Genomic DNA, 18924 nt, shown 5'->3' on the forward strand with positions numbered 1-18924 from the left:
GGTACGTCCTGTTGGCTCTCTGTTGAGGCGCAATTGATTCTGTTCTGGCGTGTGAATTTTTTCTAACGTGTTTAACAACTTACACAACTTTTTTCAGTTTGCACTAACTGGCACTCTAATAAGCCATAACTGAAGATACTGAACGGCTTCGAGTCATATATAACTTTTGTAACGACTTTGACCTTACTAATTTCACTTATTTATTTGTTCGATGACCGATTACCTCTTAGTTACCTGTTGTGAATAAGGGTACGTCCTGTTGGCTCTCTGTTGAGGCGCAATTGATTCTGTTCTGGCGTGTGAATTTTTTCTAACGTGTTTAACAACTTACACAACTTTTTTCAGTTTGCACTAACTGGCACTCTAATAAGCCATAACTGAAGATACTGAACGGCTTCGAGTCATATATAACTTTTTTGTAACGACTTTCACCTTACTAATTTCACTTATTTGTTCGATGATCGATTACCTCTTAGTTACCTGTTGTGAATAAGGGTACGTCCTGTTGGCTCTCTGTTGAGGCGCAATTGATTCTGTTCTGGCGTGTGAATTTTTTCTAACGTGTTTAACAACTTACACAACTTTTTTCAGTTTGCACTAACTGGCACTCTAATAAGCCATAACTGAAGATACTGAACGGCTTCGAGTCATATATAACTTTTGTAACGACTTTGACACTACTAGTTTCACTTATTTATTTGTTCGATGACCGATTACCTCTTAGTTACCTGTTGTGAATAAGGGCACGTCCTGTTGGCTCTCTGTTGAGGCGCAATTGATTCTGTTCTGGCGTGTGAATTTTTTCTAACGTGTTTAACAACTTACACACCTTTTTTCAGTTTGCACTAACTGGCACTCTAATAAGCCATAACTGAAGATACTGAACGGCTTCGAGTCATATATAACTTTTGTAACGACTTTGATCTTACTAATTTCACTTATTTATTTGTTCAATGATCGATTACCTCTTAGTTACCTGTTGTGAATAAGGGTACGTCCCGCTGGCTCTCTGTTGAGCCGCAATTGATTCTGTTCTGGCGTGTGAATTTTTTATTACGTCTTTAACAACTTACACTACTTTTTTCCATTATTACTTCTAATTTTTAGTTTGCCAGTTGAAGATTTCTTTGTTGTCCTATTATCTTCGGATGGTGTAGTGTATACTTTTCTTTCTAAATTCTTTAAAGGGCAGCTAGAAGTTCAAATGACTCGGACGCTACCTGTTTTCGTAAATTATAATTGCTATGTTGGTTTTGGCTGTTTCTTTTGTCTCAATACACACTGCACTAACTGGCACTCTAATACGCCATAACTGAAGATACTGAACGGCTTCGAGTCATATATAACTTTTGTAACGACTTTGACACTACTAGTTTCACTTATTTATTTGTTCGATGACCGATTACCTCTTAGTTACCTGTTGTGAATAAGGGCACGTCCTGTTGGCTCTCTGTTGAGGCGCAATTGATTCTGTTCTGGCGTGTGAATTTTTTCTAACGTGTTTAACAACTTACACACCTTTTTTCAGTTTGCACTAACTGGCACTCTAATAAGCCATAACTGAATATACTGAACCGTTTTGATATTCGCCGTCTTGTTACTAGCCAACAGGAGCCAGAGTTGAGATGCCGGTCGTACCCATACACGCCATTGCACGCTGTTGATAATGCTGAAAAAACGCAAGCTGTTGTTCCGGATGTTTTTTTTATAAGAAGACAATAATAGTTTGAACAAGGATTTCAAAATTGAATTGTATGGTTGAATGTTTTTAATTGCTCTCGGACGAAGTTTGAAGCGATTATTGTAAACGTGTTGATCTTTTTATGCAAAATTTTTGCTTGACCGTTTTGAGTTTTCGAGTGACTTTACGCCCTTGACTTTTTTTGCGTGATCTAAATTTCTCTCATTCACAAATGTAAGCAGCTGATCTCAAGAGGCGGCAATCTAATTCAAAAATTCAGATGAAAAGTGCAAAATATTTTTTTTCACTCTAAATTTTATTAGTGGTTATAGTAGCATATAATAACCTCTAATGAAGTCAGAAGTCATTAGAAGCCCCCCCCCCCAACGCCACCCCGACTGAATCAGGCTGCTTTAAATTAGAGCTCGCAATAGTCGTCCGAGAGCAATTCTTCGACATTCTTCCGGTTATTAATAGCCGCCCTCATCTATTCAGCCGGCTATTATAGCGCTCCTATTTTTTTTTACAATTCAAAGAATTTGAATTGTATTGGGGCGCTGTCTTTTTTTTTTAAGATCTGTTCACACATTTTCATGATTTCTGAAGTCAAATTGGAGTAGTGATTTTGGTCACGCCGAAACAGGAAGTGGAGCGAAAAAGCGAGTGGTTCTGCGGCGTGAAATTTTTTCGCTCTAAATTTAAAGTAGAGTGAGAAAACGGTGTTTGAACAAAAATTCGCTTTCTCTCTATTGGTTTTTTGTTCACATGCGGCAATTTCACTTTGATTTTTACAGTTTTTTCGATTTGTTGGATCGGATTTTTTTCTAAATGGTTTTCCCAATCCATTCATAGTCCGTTCTTGGTCTAGTTTTCTGTTTAGTCAGTGAAAATTCTTTGAATTGTACGTCAGGACTTGTCCTGCTATGTTTTTTTACTTCGTCGAATAAAAAAATGTTTCGCTTTACCTCATTTTGCCGCCTTTTCAACATTTTGCGTGAAATCTTTTTGACTTCTCTAGGCTAGTTTCTCTCTTCTCTCATTCTGCTAAAAGTGATTTTGAACATCAGTTGCGCAGCAAAGCATTTCAAAATGAACAGGGTCAGTATAAAAAATTGAAGTCAGAAGTAGAAACGGGATAAACCCATAAAGCCCAATTTTAGATGCCCGCTATTTGAACGTCGTTCCTATAAGTCTTATTTACCATCTCTAATGCTTATTGTTATTGATAGGAGCCCCTGTAGCCTCTCTCTAAGAAACAGAAGTATGTTCAACTACGAAATGCCTTCAAAATAAATCGGACTTAAAAAAATGTTTTTGTACAAAAATCTTTTTTCAATATCTTCTGTTATTTCAATCCCAATCATGCTTATTGGAATCAACGGCGGCTATTTTCCGGCAATCTGCCGGGTATGTTTTTCAATTTATAGATATGGGAAAAGGCTACTGTTTCTCGAAAGCGGTAGATTTATTCAGTTGTTAACCGACTCATAATCGCTCAGAAATATGGATCTAACGTGAATATCGAAGCTCAAGCTATTTCACTTTTTTTGAGTTTTTACTTGAAAGCGACCGCCTTTATTTCAAAAATGGTTGCCTATCCAAATGAAGGGTTCACAATCAGCTGAATTGAGTATCTCGTTTGGACGAGGTCGAACTTCACAGCATTTAAAACGACTCACTGACTATGGTAGCTATGACCCATGGAATGACGTGTAGCACCCTGTGAAGAGTTTTCTCTCGTTTTATATACTCAAGATACTTGCATGTCATCATGATCATGAGACATGCCATGTACACCATGGAACAGATGTAGAAGAAGTCAATGATGAATGCTTGGATGACACATGCTTGTACTTGTGGGTTGGTCGATTCCAGTGCTTCCTTGGTCGAATGTGTCAGAATGTAGATACCCCAAAGATAACTGAAACATTACGTCCTATACTTATATAAACGACCGTAAGACACTACTAGATCTATTTATTTCAGCGTTAATAATTGTTAAACTGTCCCTTGAGCGAAATAAATTCGGCACGTCCACATGAATAAGTTCATGCTATTTCCATTTTACTTAAATAATCCTGCGTTGTCAAATAATGACGCCGTAATAAATAATGACATGACCGTTGGTGAGAGCCATTTCGTGTCAAACGTCGCAGCATACCTTTGCTTTTGTTTCTTCTGCGTTGTAATTGCGTTTGTCGCGACTCCTTGTATAATGTACAATTCTTAATCTTATATCGCAGTCAATATATAGAGGAAAAGTTTGCCTTAGCTTGACAATAAGATCGCAGCCGCAAATGACGCTGGTAGTCATTCTGTAGCGGGTCGTCTCGTCCAGTATCCAATGATTGCTGAAGATGACAACTGAGTTTCCCAAAAAAGAGCACATGGCTAGAATTGTGAACACTCTCGTTGACATCTCCTTAAAGTAGTCCATATTGTCCTCCTCTACGTGAACCTGGCTTAAAAAATTTAGAAATTTTCATCGACCCTCTTGCTAGACAATATAATTAGTAATTTAGGAGCTGCTGCAAGATCTTGAAAGATGGTGCGTATTCTTGCAAGATTTTTCACAAGATCGTGTAAGATAAACGTCGGTAATAGACTATAGTGTTTCCTCGAACCTCCGATGCACAGCATCAAGCCATAAAAATTCTATTGCACATATGCACAGAATTACGAGAGAATCTTTAACTGGAATTTTCTTTGTTCGGTGGGGTACTTAAAGTATTGCTATGCAGCTATAGTCTCATCAAACAAAGAGAACTCCAGAATAATAATTTAGTTGTCTCGAGTTTTTTAAAGCTCAGATTTAGCTCTCGAATTATGGGAACAAATCAAAGACAATATTTGCTCCATTTTTGTATAATTTGTGTTCAAACATCAGAAACGCTTCATGTAAATATATTGTAAGGTAAAATCAAAACGAGCAAAATTTTTGTTCATGTACGGCTTTTTCAAGCGCTTTCTTTAGTTTCTTTCTGGTTAAGTGGTTTGAATAGGCTTATTTATTATGAGTAACTAATTGCACTTTTATATTTTGATTTTTGAGGCTTATGGAGACTTATAGTGTGAAGGGCCGTGCTTAGAGGTTGACTTTGACCCCCCTCCCCAAAACAATCAGCCCCCTCACTTCACCCCCCATCCCCACTTCTGCACATCGTTCAGACCGTAAGGGGCCCGTGCAGCTAAGGACCCCCCTCCCACCGTTTTCCCTCCCGATTGTTCCCCCCTCCCCATCACCCCCCCCCCCCCACCGCTGGGCTCACCTCACGCCCCTTCAATTCAGCTAAAGCTAGCCTCACTAAACCGTGGCTAGCCTACTGACGAAGCCAACTGCTCGCCGGTCGCTTGAGAGCAATTCGACCGATTTTATTCGCGTATTTATTGCTCTCAATGCTCTCAAACAAAGTTTGTAGTAATTATATTAGTCCTGTTGGTCTTTTTGTGTGATTTTTCGCTTGACCTTGACCGATTTTTTGTTTGACTCATTTGACTTTTTGTCCTCAAAAACGGGATAAACAGGTAGCGTCCAGCCGGAATTAATGTCTATTGGATCCTTTCAGCTCACTAGTCTCCAAGTATGCGATTCACAGAAACTGTTTTGCAAACCTAGACTTACGGTGTGAAGGGCGGTTCTTAGCGGGTGACCCCCCACACCACCCCAAGACATCGGCCGCCTCACTTCACCGCACCCCTGCACATCGTTTAGACCGTAAGGGCCTCGTGCAGCCAAAGACCCCCTCCCACTGTTGCCCAGCCCCCCCCCCCCCCCCGCTGCGCTGACTTCACTTCAATTAAGCTAAAGCTGGCCTCACTAAACCGTGGCTAGCTAATGACGAAGTCAGCCGCTCACCGGTCATTTGAGCGCAATTCGCTCGACGTTAGTCCGTTATGTTAGTTCGCTTGAAAGTTATGTTAGTTCACTCAGTTTTTCAAGTACAATCGCCCTTCCGTCATCTTTTACAAGGTCATATCACACCTTCGAATTTTTGTTTTCAATGTAAAGTAAAATAAGAGTATTGGTTTTAGTCACACCTGAGTAGTGAAAGGAAAGAAAAACATGGGCAGTTCAAGGGCTTGAATTTTTTTAACTGCTTTGAAAATGGAGGAATGAAAGTGTTCGAACAAATTTTGTTTTTGAGAAAATTATTTGTACGTGCGGCATTTGGACATCGGTTTCAACTGTTTTGTTCCAAAGCATCTGGATCAAATGACTCTAGAAGATGACACATGTGTTCGAATGGTGTATACTTTTCTTTCTAAATTCATCAAAGGGCAGCTGGAAGTTCAAATGACTTGGACGCTACCTGTTTTTGTAAATTATAATTGAATTGTTGGTTTTGGCTCTCTTTTGTCTCAATACACACTGCACTAACTGGCGCTCTAATAAGCCACAACTGAAGATACTGAACGGTTTCGAGTCATATAACTTTTGTAACGACTATGACACTACTAGTTTCACTTATTTATTTGTTCGATGACCGATTACCTCTTAGTTACCTGTTGTGATTAAGGGTACGTCCCGTTGGCTCTCTGTTGAGGCGCAATTGATTCTGTTCTGGCGTGTGAATTTTTCTAACGTGTTTAACAACTTACACAACTTTTTTCAGTTTGCACTAACTGGCACTCTAATCAGCCATAACTGAAGATACTGAACGGCTTCGAGTCATATATAACTTTTGTAACGACTTTGACCGTACTAATTTCACTTATTTATTTGTTCGATGACCGATTACCTCTTAGTTACCTGTTGTGAATAAGGGTACGTCCTGTTGGCTCTCTGTTGAGGCGCAATTGATTCTGTTCTGGCGTGTGAATTTTTTCTAACGTGTTTAACAACTTACACAACTTTTTTCAGTTTGCACTAACTGGCACTCTAATAAGCCATAACTGAAGATACTGAACGGCTTCGAGTCATATATAACTTTTGTAACGACTTTGACCTTACTAATTTCACTTATTTATTTGTTCGATGACCGAATACCTCTTAGTTACCTGTTGTGAATAAGGGTACGTCCTGTTGGCTCTCTGTTGAGGCGCAATTGATTCTGTTCTGGCGTGTGAATTTTTTCTAACGTGTTTAACAACTTACACAACTTTTTTCAGTTTGCACTAACTGGCACTCTAATAAGCCTTAACTGAAGATACTGAACGGCTTCGAGTCATATATAACTTTTGTAACGACTTTGACCTTACTAATTTCACTTATTTATTTGTTCGATGACCGATTACCTCTTAGTTACCTGTTGTGAATAAGGGTACGTCCTGTTGGCTCTCTGTTGAGGCGCAATTGATTCTGTTCTGGCGTGTGAATTTTTTCTAACGTGTTTAACAACTTACACAACTTTTTTCAGTTTGCACTAACGGGCACTCTAATAAGCCATAACTGAAGATACTGAACGGCTTTGAGTCATATATAACTTTTGTAACGACTTTCACCTTACTAATTTCACTTATTTGTTCGATGATCGATTACCTCTTAGTTACCTGTTGTGAATAAGGGTACGTCCCGCTGGCTCTCTGTTGAGCGGCAATTGATTCTGTTCTGGCGTGTGAATTTTTTATTACGTCTTTAACAACTTACACTACTTTTTTCCATTATTACTTCTAATTTTTAGCTTGCCAGTTGAAGATTTCTTTGTTGTCCTATTATCTTCGAATGGTGTAGTGTATACTTTTCTTTCTAAATTCATTAAAGGGCAGCTAGAAGTTCAAATGACTTGGACGCTACCTGTTTTCGTAAATTATAATTGCTATGTTGGTTTTGGCTGTTTCTTTTGTCTCAATACACACTGCACTAACTGGCACTCTAATACGCCATAACTGAAGATACTGAACGGCTTCGAGTCATATATAACTTTTGTAACGACTTTGACACTACTAGTTTCACTTATTTATTTGTTCGATGACCGATTACCTCTTAGTTACCTGTTGTGAATAAGGGCACGTCCTGTTGGCTCTCTGTTGAGGCGCAATTGATTCTGTTCTCGCGTGTGAATTTTTTCTAACGTGTTTAACAACTTACACAACTTTTTTCAGTTTGCACTAACTGGCACTCTAATAAGCCATAACTGAAGATACTGAACGGCTTCGAGTCATATATAACTTTTGTAACGACTTTGATCTTACTAATTTCACTTATTTATTTGTTCAATGATCGATTACCTCTTAGTTACCTGTTGTGAATAAGGGTACGTCCCGCTGGCTCTCTGTTGAGCCGCAATTGATTCTGTTCTGGCGTGTGAATTTTTTATTACGTCTTTAACAACTTACACTACTTTTTTCCATTATTACTTCTAATTTTTAGTTTGCCAGTTGAAGATTTCTTTGTTGTCCTATTATCTTCGGATGGTGTAGTGTATACTTTTCTTTCTAAATTCTTTAAAGGGCAGCTAGAAGTTCAAATGACTCGGACGCTACCTGTTTTCGTAAATTATAATTGCTATGTTGGTTTTGGCTGTTTCTTTTGTCTCAATACACACTGCACTAACTGGCACTCTAATACGCCATAACTGAAGATACTGAACGGCTTCGAGTCATATATAACTTTTGTAACGACTTTGACACTACTAGTTTCACTTATTTATTTGTTCGATGACCGATTACCTCTTAGTTACCTGTTGTGAATAAGGGCACGTCCTGTTGGCTCTCTGTTGAGGCGCAATTGATTCTGTTCTGGCGTGTGAATTTTTTCTAACGTGTTTAACAACTTACACACCTTTTTTCAGTTTGCACTAACTGGCACTCTAATAAGCCATAACTGAAGATACTGAACGGCTTCGAGTCATATATAACTTTTGTAACGACTTTGACCTGACTAATTTCACTTATTTATTTGTTCGATGACCGATTACCTCTTAGTTACCTGTTGTGAATAAGGGTACGTCCTGTTGGCTCTCTGTTGAGGCGCAATTGATTCTGTTCTGGCGTGTGAATTTTTTATTACGTCTTTAACAACTTACACTACTTTTTTCCATTATTACTTCTAATTTTTAGTTTGCCAGTTGAAGACTTCTTTGTTGTCCTATTATCTTCGAATGGTGTAGTGTATACTTTTCTTTCTAAATTCATTAAAGGGCAGCTAGAAGTTCAAATGACTTGGACGCTACCTGTTTTCGTAAATTATAATTGCTATGTTGGTTTTGGCTGTTTCTTTTGTCTCAATACACACTGCACTAACTGGCACTCTAATACGCCATAACTGAAGAAACTGAACGGCTTCGAGTCATATATAACTTTTGTAACGACTTTGACACTACTAGTTTCACTTATTTATTTGATCGATGACCGATTACCTCTTAGTTACCTGTTGTGAATAAGGGCACGTCCTGTTGGCTCTCTGTTGAGGCGCACTTGATTCTGTTCTGGCGTGTGAATTTTTTCTAACGTGTTTAACAACTTACACACTTTTTTTTCAGTTTGCACTAACTGGCACTCTAATAAGCCATAACTGAAGAAACTGAACGGCTTCGAGTCATATATAACTTTTGTAACGACTTTGACCTGACTAATTTCACTTATTTATTTGTTCGATGACCGATTACCTCTTAGTTACCTGTTGTGAATAAGGGTACGTCCTGTTGGCTCTCTGTTGAGGCGCAATTGATTCTGTTCTGGCGTGTGAATTTTTTCTAACTGTTTTAACAACTTACACAACTTTTTTCAGTTTGCACTAACTGGCACTCTAATAAGCCATAACTGAAGATACTGAACGGCTTCGAGTCATATATAACTTTTGTAACGACTTTGACCTTACTAATTTCACTTATTTATTTGTTCGATGACCGTTTACCTCTTAGTTACCTGTGGTGAAAAAGGGTACGTCCCGTTGGCTCTCTGTTGAGGCGCAATTGATTCTGTTCTGGCGTGTGCATTTTTTCTAACGTGTTTTACAACTTACACTACTTTTTTCAATTATTACTTCTAATTTTTTGTTTGCCAGTTGAAGATTTCTTTGTTGTCCTATTATCTTCGAATGGTGTAGTGTATACTTTTCTTTCTAAATTCATCAAAAGGCAGCTAGAAGTTCAAATGACTTGGACGCTACCTGTTTTCGTAAATTATAATTGCTATGTTGGTTTTGGCTGTTTCTTTTGTCCCAATACACACTGCACTAACTGGCACTCTAATACGCCATAACTGAAGATACTGAACGGCTTCGAGTCATATATAACTTTTGTAATGACTTTGACACTACTAGTTTCACTTATTTATTTGTTCGATGACCGATTACCTCTTAGTTACCTGTTGTGAATAAGGGCACGTCCTGTTGGCTCTCTGTTGAGGCGCAATTGATTCTGTTCTGGCGTGTGAATTTTTTCTAACGTGTTTAACAACTTACACAACTTTTTTCAGTTTGCACTAACTGGCACTCTAATAAGCCATAACTGAAGATACTGAACGGCTTCGAGTCATATATAACTTTTGTAACGACTTTGACCTGACTAATTTCACTTATTTATTTGTTCGATGACCGATTACCTCTTAGTTACCTGTTGTGAATAAGGGTACGTCCTGTTGGCTCTCTGTTGAGGCGCAATTGATTCTGTTCTGGCGTGTGAATTTTTTCTAACGTGTTTAACAACTTACACAACTTTTTTCAGTTTGCACGAACTGGCATTCTAATAAGCCATAACTGAAGATACTGAACGGCTTCGAGTCATATATAACTTTTGTAACGACTTTGACCTTACTAATTTCACTTATTTATTTGTTCGATGACCGTTTACCTCTTAGTTACCTGTGGTGAAAAAGGGTACGTCTCGTTGGCTCTCTGTTGAGGCGCAATTGGTTCTGTTCTGGCGTGTGCATTTTTTCTAACGTGTTTTACAACTTACACTACTTTTTTCAATTATTACTTCTAATTTTTTGTTTGCCAGTTGAAGATTTCTTTGTTGTCCTATTATCTTCGAATGGTGTAGTGTATACTTTTCTTTCTAAATTCATCAAAGGGCAGCTAGAAGTTCAAATGACTTGGACGCTACCTGTTTTCGTAAATTATAATTGCTATGTTGGTTTTGGCTGTTTCTTTTGTCTCAATACACACTGCACTAACTGGCACTCTAATACGCCATAACTGAAGATACTGAACGGCTTCGAGTCATATATAACTTTTGTAACGACTTTGACACTACTAGTTTCACTTATTTATTTGTTCGATGACCGATTACCTCTTAGTTACCTGTTGTGAATAAGGGCACGTCCTGTTGGCTCTCTGTTGAGGCGCAATTGATTCTGTTCTGGCGTGTGAATTTTTTCTAACGTGTTTAACAACTTACACAACTTTTTTCAGTTTGCACTAACTGGCACTCTAATAAGCCATAACTGAAGATACTGAACGGCTTCGAGTCATATATAACTTTTATAACGACTTTGACCTTACTAATTTCACTTATTTATTTGTTCGATGACCGATTACCTCTTAGTTACCTGTTGTGAATAAGGGTACGTCCTGTTGGCTCTCTGTTGAGGCGCAATTGATTCTGTTCTGGCGTGTGAATTTTTTCTAACGTGTTTAACAACTTACACACCTTTTTTCAGTTTGCACTAACTGGCACTCTAATAAGCCATAAATGAAGATACTGAACGGCTTCGAGTCATATATAACTTTTGTAACGACTTTGACCTTACTAATTTCACTTATTTATTTGTTCGATGACCGTTTACCTCTTAGTTACCTGTTGTGAAAAAGGGTACGTCCCGTTGGCTCTCTGTTGAGGCGCAATTGATTCTGTTCTGGCGTGTGCATTTTTTCTAACGTGTTTTACAACTTACACTACTTTTTTCAATTATTACTTCTAATTTTTAGTTTGCCAGTTGAAGATTTCTTTGTTGTCCTCTTATCTTAGTCTGAAGGGTCTCGTTGGCTACCTGATGAGGCATCATTGAGGCTATTTAATGGTTTGATATCAGATTCAATATGTTGCAGAACTTTAATACTACATGTTTTTCAAAATTATTGCTATTTTTTTTGGTTCTGCGCGTTTAATAGTTGTTCTTGATTCTGTTATTACCTATTACGTTTCTTGCCTTTTGTCTTTAATGTTAGGTCTTATTGGCTCTATATTTAGGCGTATTAAGGCCATCTTATGGTTAATCTAATTTTTAAGTAAGTTTTAGGGAGCAGATGAAAAGGAAAGAGTTTCTACGAAAATCTGGCAATCTACGTAAATGTCCCAATTTCTCGAGTATTTATGTGTCGCCGGATTTAACTCGAGCGGAACGCGTGCAACAATATAACCTGCGAATTGAAAAACGACAGTTAGAGAGTCAAAATCCTGGAAATACGTACAGAATAAGATGGGGCCGAGTTTGCGAAGAGAAATGACTACATTTTCAGTGCTCGCCCTCTACTTCCATACTTCTCATGAATGTGCAGAGTATCCTATCCATTGAGAAACGGCTATCATTTTGTAGCTATATGTCTATGCTATCTCCTGCAATTGCTTGTCTCACTGAAACTTGGCTTGAAGAATCGGTTAACGATAGTGCTGTTTTTATTGGCAATCCGTACTCTGTAATTGTGCGATCAGATCGGACCCATGGTCATCACGGAGGAATCCTCATTGCATTTCACAACAATTTCTTGAAAGATATCGAAATGAAATATTCCTCAAAATCCGAAAATGATTGCGTCGTGTTGTTTACGTACGCGAGCCTAACCCTTTGTGTTGTTCTCTTCTACCTTCCCCCACGTGGCTCACAGTTTTATGTCAAACCAATTGTCGCAGAACTCAGAATTCGCGCTATCATGAGTGAAGTAGAAAACAAATTACAATTGAAAAGCTCAGATTCAATACAGTGGCTAATTTTAGGAGATTTTAATTACCCGAACGTACAGTGGGAATGTATGTCATCGGCACACTCGGACGAGCAGACTCTCCTGGAATTCATAACCGAGCAGTTATTTTTTACGCAAATAATTGACCAATCCACTCAGAGCTGGAAACATTTTAGACCTTGTATTTTGCTCCCATCCAGATGATTGGCATTTTGTTATCAAAGAGTCAAGTTGCTCTGATCATAATTTTATATTTCTGACTTTTGAAGGTATTCGATTAAATTATTGCTCATCGAGTGCGTTTTCTTTATCTTCATTCGATGCAAAGTCTTTTATTCAAAATCTTCAATCACAAAGTCACTAGCATACGATTGCCACAATTCACATCCAGCATTTATCTCTAGATGCTACAAGCTCTTGGAAAGAGCCCTTCAGCTAAGTGTCAATATGAAACGCAAGAAAAGGATTGATGCACCGTTTTTTTATTCTTCGGCAACGATGCACTGTTTGAACAAATTGCACTCTGCGAGAAGAGGTAAAAAGAGTAACGTTCAAAGCCTTGAAAGCGAATTAACAATTTTAATAGACATGGATAAGCAAGTGTTTCTTAACAGTATTAAGAATTTCAGTACCAATGACGCGTTTTCCTTGCTTAAAAAGTTGAATGGCAATAGCTGTCTGCCTGGTAAAGTTTTTTACAATGACTTAGCGGCTTCGAATGATTTTGATAAAGCCAATTTATTCAACCGTTACTTTAGTTCGGTCTTCCAACCTAAGGCTACCTTCTCCACTGAGGATTTACCTTTTGGAAAATTGGTCAAGCTCTCGGAAGTTGAATTTAGCTTGAACGACATTCAGATCTTGCTAGCAAAAGTGCCCGATAGTTCCATAGCAGCTTGTGACGGGGTACCACCAACTATCTTGAATAAAGCAGCTGATACATTGTCCACGTTACTGTACCTTGTTTTTTCGTACGTTGTTAGAACTCAAAAATGGCCTGATACTTGGAAGTGCGCCTTTGTCACACCAGTTTTTAAAAAGGGATCAAGAGCAAATGTTGAAAATTACCGACCGATATCTATACTTCCACGGATTTCTCTTATCTTCGAAAAGCTTCTCTTTATGTACATATACGGAAAAATCAAGGACTTTACTTTCTTAATGCAAGGCAGCATGGTTTTCGTAAGAAACATTCTACGGTGACGCAATTTGTCCTTTTTCTACACGAATTGTATTTGAATTTTGACGAAAATGTGGAACAAGTTGTTGTGTTTTTAGACTTTTGCAAAGCGTTTGACTCTGTCGATCATTCCTGTCTGCTATTTAAAGTAGCATCTTTTGGGTTTGACAAAGATTTCGTGGCATTGCTCTCATCTTACTTAGAATGTAGAAGACAAAGAGTTAAAGTTGGGAACAGTTTCTCAGACGTCTCGGATGTCAGCAGTGGCGTGCCGCAGGGGAGCGTATTGGGGCCTATCTTGTTCCTAATTTATATCGATGATATGCTTGATATCCCTGAATTTTCTAATGTATATTGCTTTGCTGATGACACAAAACTAGTTTGCAGCGAAGACTCTTGCCTACGCGCAGTTCAAAGTGATTTACACGCGCTAAGATTATGGTCTTATTGCAATTCTATTAACTTCAATGCTATCAAATGTGGTTATCTTCATTTCAGCCGGACTTCTACCGATTCCTTATGTATTGGAAGCGACAATATATCTCGAGTTGACCAGATTACAGATTTGGGTATTGAAGTGTCGAGCACATTAAAGTGGAGCTATCATGTTAGAATTAAACTTGTGAAAGCTCGAAGAGCTCTAAATTATTTGAAACATAGCGTTCCATACGGTCTTTCCTCTGGTGTTAAGTTTAATTTATACAAAGCATGCGTTCTATCAGTATTGTTGTATGGCTACCCTGCCTGGTACCCGGACATTATCCATATGCGTAGGTTAGAACTCTTGAACCTACAAGGTCTTAGGTGGTGCTTTGGACCGGGTGACTATGCTGGCTTGTTGATTACATCGAATTCCCTGCCAGTTGCCTATCAGCTGATTGAGAGTGATTTACGTTTCTTCTCTGCTATAATGAGCGAACAAAATTGTCTAAGTTTTAACGATTTCTTCACAATTGAGACAAAGAGTGTAAATACTCGTAATATGGACCTGGAACGCTTAGTCGTCTCGCGAGCAAGACAACGTATTACAGAGAAGTCCTTCTTCTTCCGAGTGCAAAGAGTGGTCAATGACACTGCTGATCTTCTGAATGTCGGTATAAGCAGCTTCAAATCGAAAAACCCATGTCAAGATCTTATACATAATTGTCTTTTGAACTTAACAAAAACGAAATATGACATCAATAATACGTGTACTTGGGCTTTAAAATGTAGATGTAGTGTTTGCGCAGGATAGGCTTTATTTTAATGTTTTAGTTCATTCTTTTTTGTAATTATTAACCTTATTTTCTTTTGACATGTTAACAATGCTCACTCTATTTATGATACTGTAATATCCTATCAAAGGTAATAGAAGTCTTTTACTACTACTACTACTACTTAAACTTTTTGGACTTCACATTTTCAATAAATATTTGTCGTGAGTTTTTGAGTTTTTCCAATTAATGTTTCTGCCCTACTTAATGTCATTCATTAATGACTGGTCACCTTGTCTTTTTAATGGTGTTGATTTATGTTTTGATAACTCATTTTTGATTTGATGCGAAACAATCTTAACAACTTTGACCTGATTTGTTCATGAAAATGTCAGTTTTTCTATTGTTGCCTGCTTGTTTCGCCAAATTATTTTTCCTTTTGTTCTAATTTGAGTTCTGCGGAGTTGCTTTTTAGTATCAAAGGTACCATAGATTAACTGTACACTTAAATTGTTTTAAGAGTCATTTATTACTGATTTAACGCCTACTGTACAATTTTTTTTTTCATGCTTGTTTTAGTATATGCCCTGTTGACTATCAAAGGCTCTTATTCTTTGTGGTTATTTTGGCATTTGCTCCGTTGAGTTTCCAAATCTTTTTTTTCTAATGAGGTTGATGCCCATGTCTAGATATATTCATTCTTTGGATTGTAATTCAGTGCTCTCTGCAATATTTTACATATCTGTTCCCGCTTCAACTTATTTTTGAAGTCAAGTTCGGGTGGTGTTTTGGCAACTCCAAAACAAGAATCGAAGCCCAAAGACGTGTGGTTTCTGCAGTTTAGTTTTTTTTTCACGCGATTTTTTAAACAGTGTGAAAATGCTTGAACATAAACTTATCTCGATATTGTTTTTTGTTCATATGCGGCAATTGATTTAGTTTTTTCGAGATTTTTCGCTGTTTTTTAAGAGTTGTATCGTTTTCTTCTCTCTAAATGGTTTTCGTAATCCAATATGATTCAATTCTAGGCCAAATTTTGTGTTTAATTGCTGCCGTCGGCTTCTCAGCGGCAATTACTTAGTCGCTCTTTTTCAATTCTCTTCTTTTTTCGATTTCGGTAATTCACAGCTTTAACGTTTGACTTCTGACGTTCGTCTTGCCTCACTCACTGTTTCAACTGAATTGAATTTAGAATTAATGCGGCAAACAAATTTACGCGAATAGGTTCAAAATTAAAAAAAAATGTCATGTAAAGAAACGTAATAATCCAATAGAGCCGGGGCACTAAGACTTAATGTTTAAATACTTAGTGCATTAGGTTATCAGAGGTCCTTATAATATACTGCTAACTGGTATTGGTGTTAAGCTTCTTGTTTTTCTATTTAGAGTTTGATCTCGTAATTTTTTTCAAATCCAAAGAAAATGAAGACGAAAAAGAACTTTTTGACACTTAGAACAAATAATGCTGTCGTCAATTTTTTCTCCTTTTCTAATTGAATCAATCCCATTGGTTAGTGGGGTCAATGTCGGCTATTTTTTGGCTGTGTGTTTTTTTCAACTTTGCCACAACATAACAGCCGCCAGATTTTCGAGGATAGAATCTAAACCCCCTGCGTCGCATAAAAGCAATTTTGGCCGTAGTCGCTAGTTTTATTCTGCTTTTCTGCATCCTACAGCTTTTGTAATTTTTAACTTCTTTAAAAAGTCCATTATTTATTTGATCTTTTTTATAGAGAATTTTCTGGTGATAAACGTGCTTTCTTGCTTCTGATCTTTTGACACAGTGTACTTTTTACGCAGTGGGAATAAGTTAAAAATTTAGTGTTTCGTGGAACTGATCGTTCTACGTACTAACATGATCTGTTTCTTGTAATCGTTTTTTCCGGTTTCTGCTTTTCTCTAATGGCAAGCTTGTGTACAATTTTGTGATGTGATCTGTTCCTGGTGAAAAAATATTTGCTAGTGTGAACCAACTGCTACGTATGTTTGCGTTGATAATGGTAAGTGTTGCGAGATTAGTAACTTAGAGTTTAGTAACTTACCTGGAATTTGATGCAGTACTTAAAAGGTCACTCATGTCTGCGTTTAATGTATTAATTAATTTGATGTCCCGATAATATCAATTTAAAACGAACAAAAAAGGCTGCGATGTTTTCATTTTTTCAAAGATAGTTGTGAACCATAGAAAATATGTATTGCAGGTTAATTCAAACTCGACGCTGCATCTAGAAAGTTCATTCTATTCGAAAACTAACTTAGGATCAACGAATTTAATATGAGTTGTCAAGGCTAACTTCATTGTTTACTTGCAGTTATTGGTCAATTCACTGTGCTGAATGGAAAGGTATGGCGAGAGTAAACACCAATCTCTCGAAATGAACTTCGATAGTTTTTGTTGACATTTGCAAACTTGCAGATTCAAAGAGATTTAAACGCTCATGATTAGTGTTTTTATTTAGTGCAATATTTTAGTGCATTGGTTTTTCAAATTTTCATTGGTGTCCGGGATAGAAAGCCTGGGTTTGAAAGCCTGGGATGGTTTTAAAAGTTCAAAAAGAATATCCCTAGCAAAAGAACTGTAGATTATTGGCCATCCGGGACCTAATTCTGCATCTGTTTATCTTTGCTGTCAGGTGCTTTATCGGTCGAAAAATAAATTGTTTTATGAACTCAGAGACCGGGGGAGCTGTTCAGTCAATTTTCTGCGACCGATATATTTGTTGTATAGAGTTGTATAGAGTGAAATCATGAAGCCCGTTAAGCGTAGATTGTTTGATGAATTTTTATTTTGAATTTCGTTTTTCAATGAGTTATCGGGTTTTAAAGTTTTGGTGAACATTGGTTGATTTCCCCAATTTTTGTCTTTTTGCCAAATTTTGCGCAAACTCTTTTATTTTGCCAAAATAAATGTGCTAAATGCCAAAAATGGCTTAAATTGTTTTTACAATGAGACAGTGTTGTTGGTTCTTTTAAAATTTTTTGCGTAAGTTTTTGCTGAATTTTCTGATATACCATTTTTCCATAAAACCAGTACCAAATCAGTTATTTTTAGCAAAAATTCCTGATAAATTGCGTGAGCACTGCCCTGAAACTTGTTCAGGCAATTTTAATAATCCACAACGAGGGCTAGCTGAAACTGTACTATCTAGCAAAAATATTTCGAACAGCAGGTTTGACAGTTTTCACCTGATCTATGTCAACGCAATTTTGCTCATTGTCACCGTCATTTTTGAGTTGTTTTTGCTTAATAGAACCTCGTAGATGTTTTCAGTAGATTGCCTGTGGCTCTTATGGCTTTGACTCTGTTTGTTCATAATTTTTTCGAGGGAGGTTTGACTGTACATGTTGATATTGTGGTAGTCTTAATATTAAGTCTCATTGCTGGTAGGTATCGTTGCCTTTTTAAAGACATATGCAACAATTTCAGTTGATAGATAAAGATTTATATGACTTTAATCAAATGCTCTCTAACAAAGTTTGTAGCAATTATGCTAGTTTTGTGGTCTGTAATCAATTGCTCTCTAACAAAGTTTGTAGCAATTATACTAGTTTTGTGGTCTTTCAATTATACTACTTTTTATGCAATTTTTTGACCTCAAAAAAGGGATAGATAGAAAAAAACCTTACTAGTCTCTAAGAATGCGATTTACGGAAGCTGTATTGAGGATACGATTTCATGGTATATAGGATGGTTCTTGATCTTAAAAGTTTGACCTCCTCGGTCACCCCCACTCATCTCCCACTCCGTTGTCGCCAACACACACACCCTCCGCCTGGCGATTTGGACCCCCTCGCGTCCAGCCCTCACAACACTACCCCCAATTGCTTAAATTCCCACCGCTTGGCGTTGCGCGATTATATTTTTGTTGTCAAAAATTAATGAGTTTTTGAGTGTTGGCCCCATTTTTCGTACTTTTTGTTGAATTTGTAATTAAGTCTCATTAGTTACAGGTCACACCTGCTTAATGACAGAAAACGGATATTTTCAGTGGTTTTACATTTTATCTAACTTCCTGAATTTTCTAACTTCTTGAATAATCTTGAATTTTGTTTTGCCGTATTTGTTGGTGTTTTGTTTTCACAATAC

At 37.5% G+C, this 18924-nt stretch overlaps 2 protein-coding genes across 2 annotated transcripts in view; one reads left to right on the forward strand and one right to left on the reverse strand.

The window, feature by feature from the left end:
• The window catches only part of LOC142334998 (uncharacterized), a 253501-nt gene that overhangs the window by 156653 nt on the left and 77924 nt on the right, over positions 1–18924 (forward strand). The gene's annotated exons all lie outside the window — the stretch shown is intronic.
• On the reverse strand, positions 1503–17337 carry LOC142335545 (uncharacterized). Its single transcript, XM_075384084.1, has 4 exons — positions 16880–17337; positions 3949–4143; positions 3361–3602; positions 1503–1669 (listed from the first exon to the last, which is right to left on the reverse strand). Exons 1-4 carry the CDS (start codon positions 16912–16914, stop codon positions 1503–1505), a joined length of 639 nt encoding a protein of 212 aa, XP_075240199.1. The 5' UTR covers positions 16915–17337.

This window comes from Convolutriloba macropyga, chromosome 2 (assembly GCF_964194025.1).
Source record: "Convolutriloba macropyga chromosome 2, txConMacr16.3, whole genome shotgun sequence".
NCBI lineage: Eukaryota > Metazoa > Xenacoelomorpha > Acoela > Convolutidae > Convolutriloba > Convolutriloba macropyga.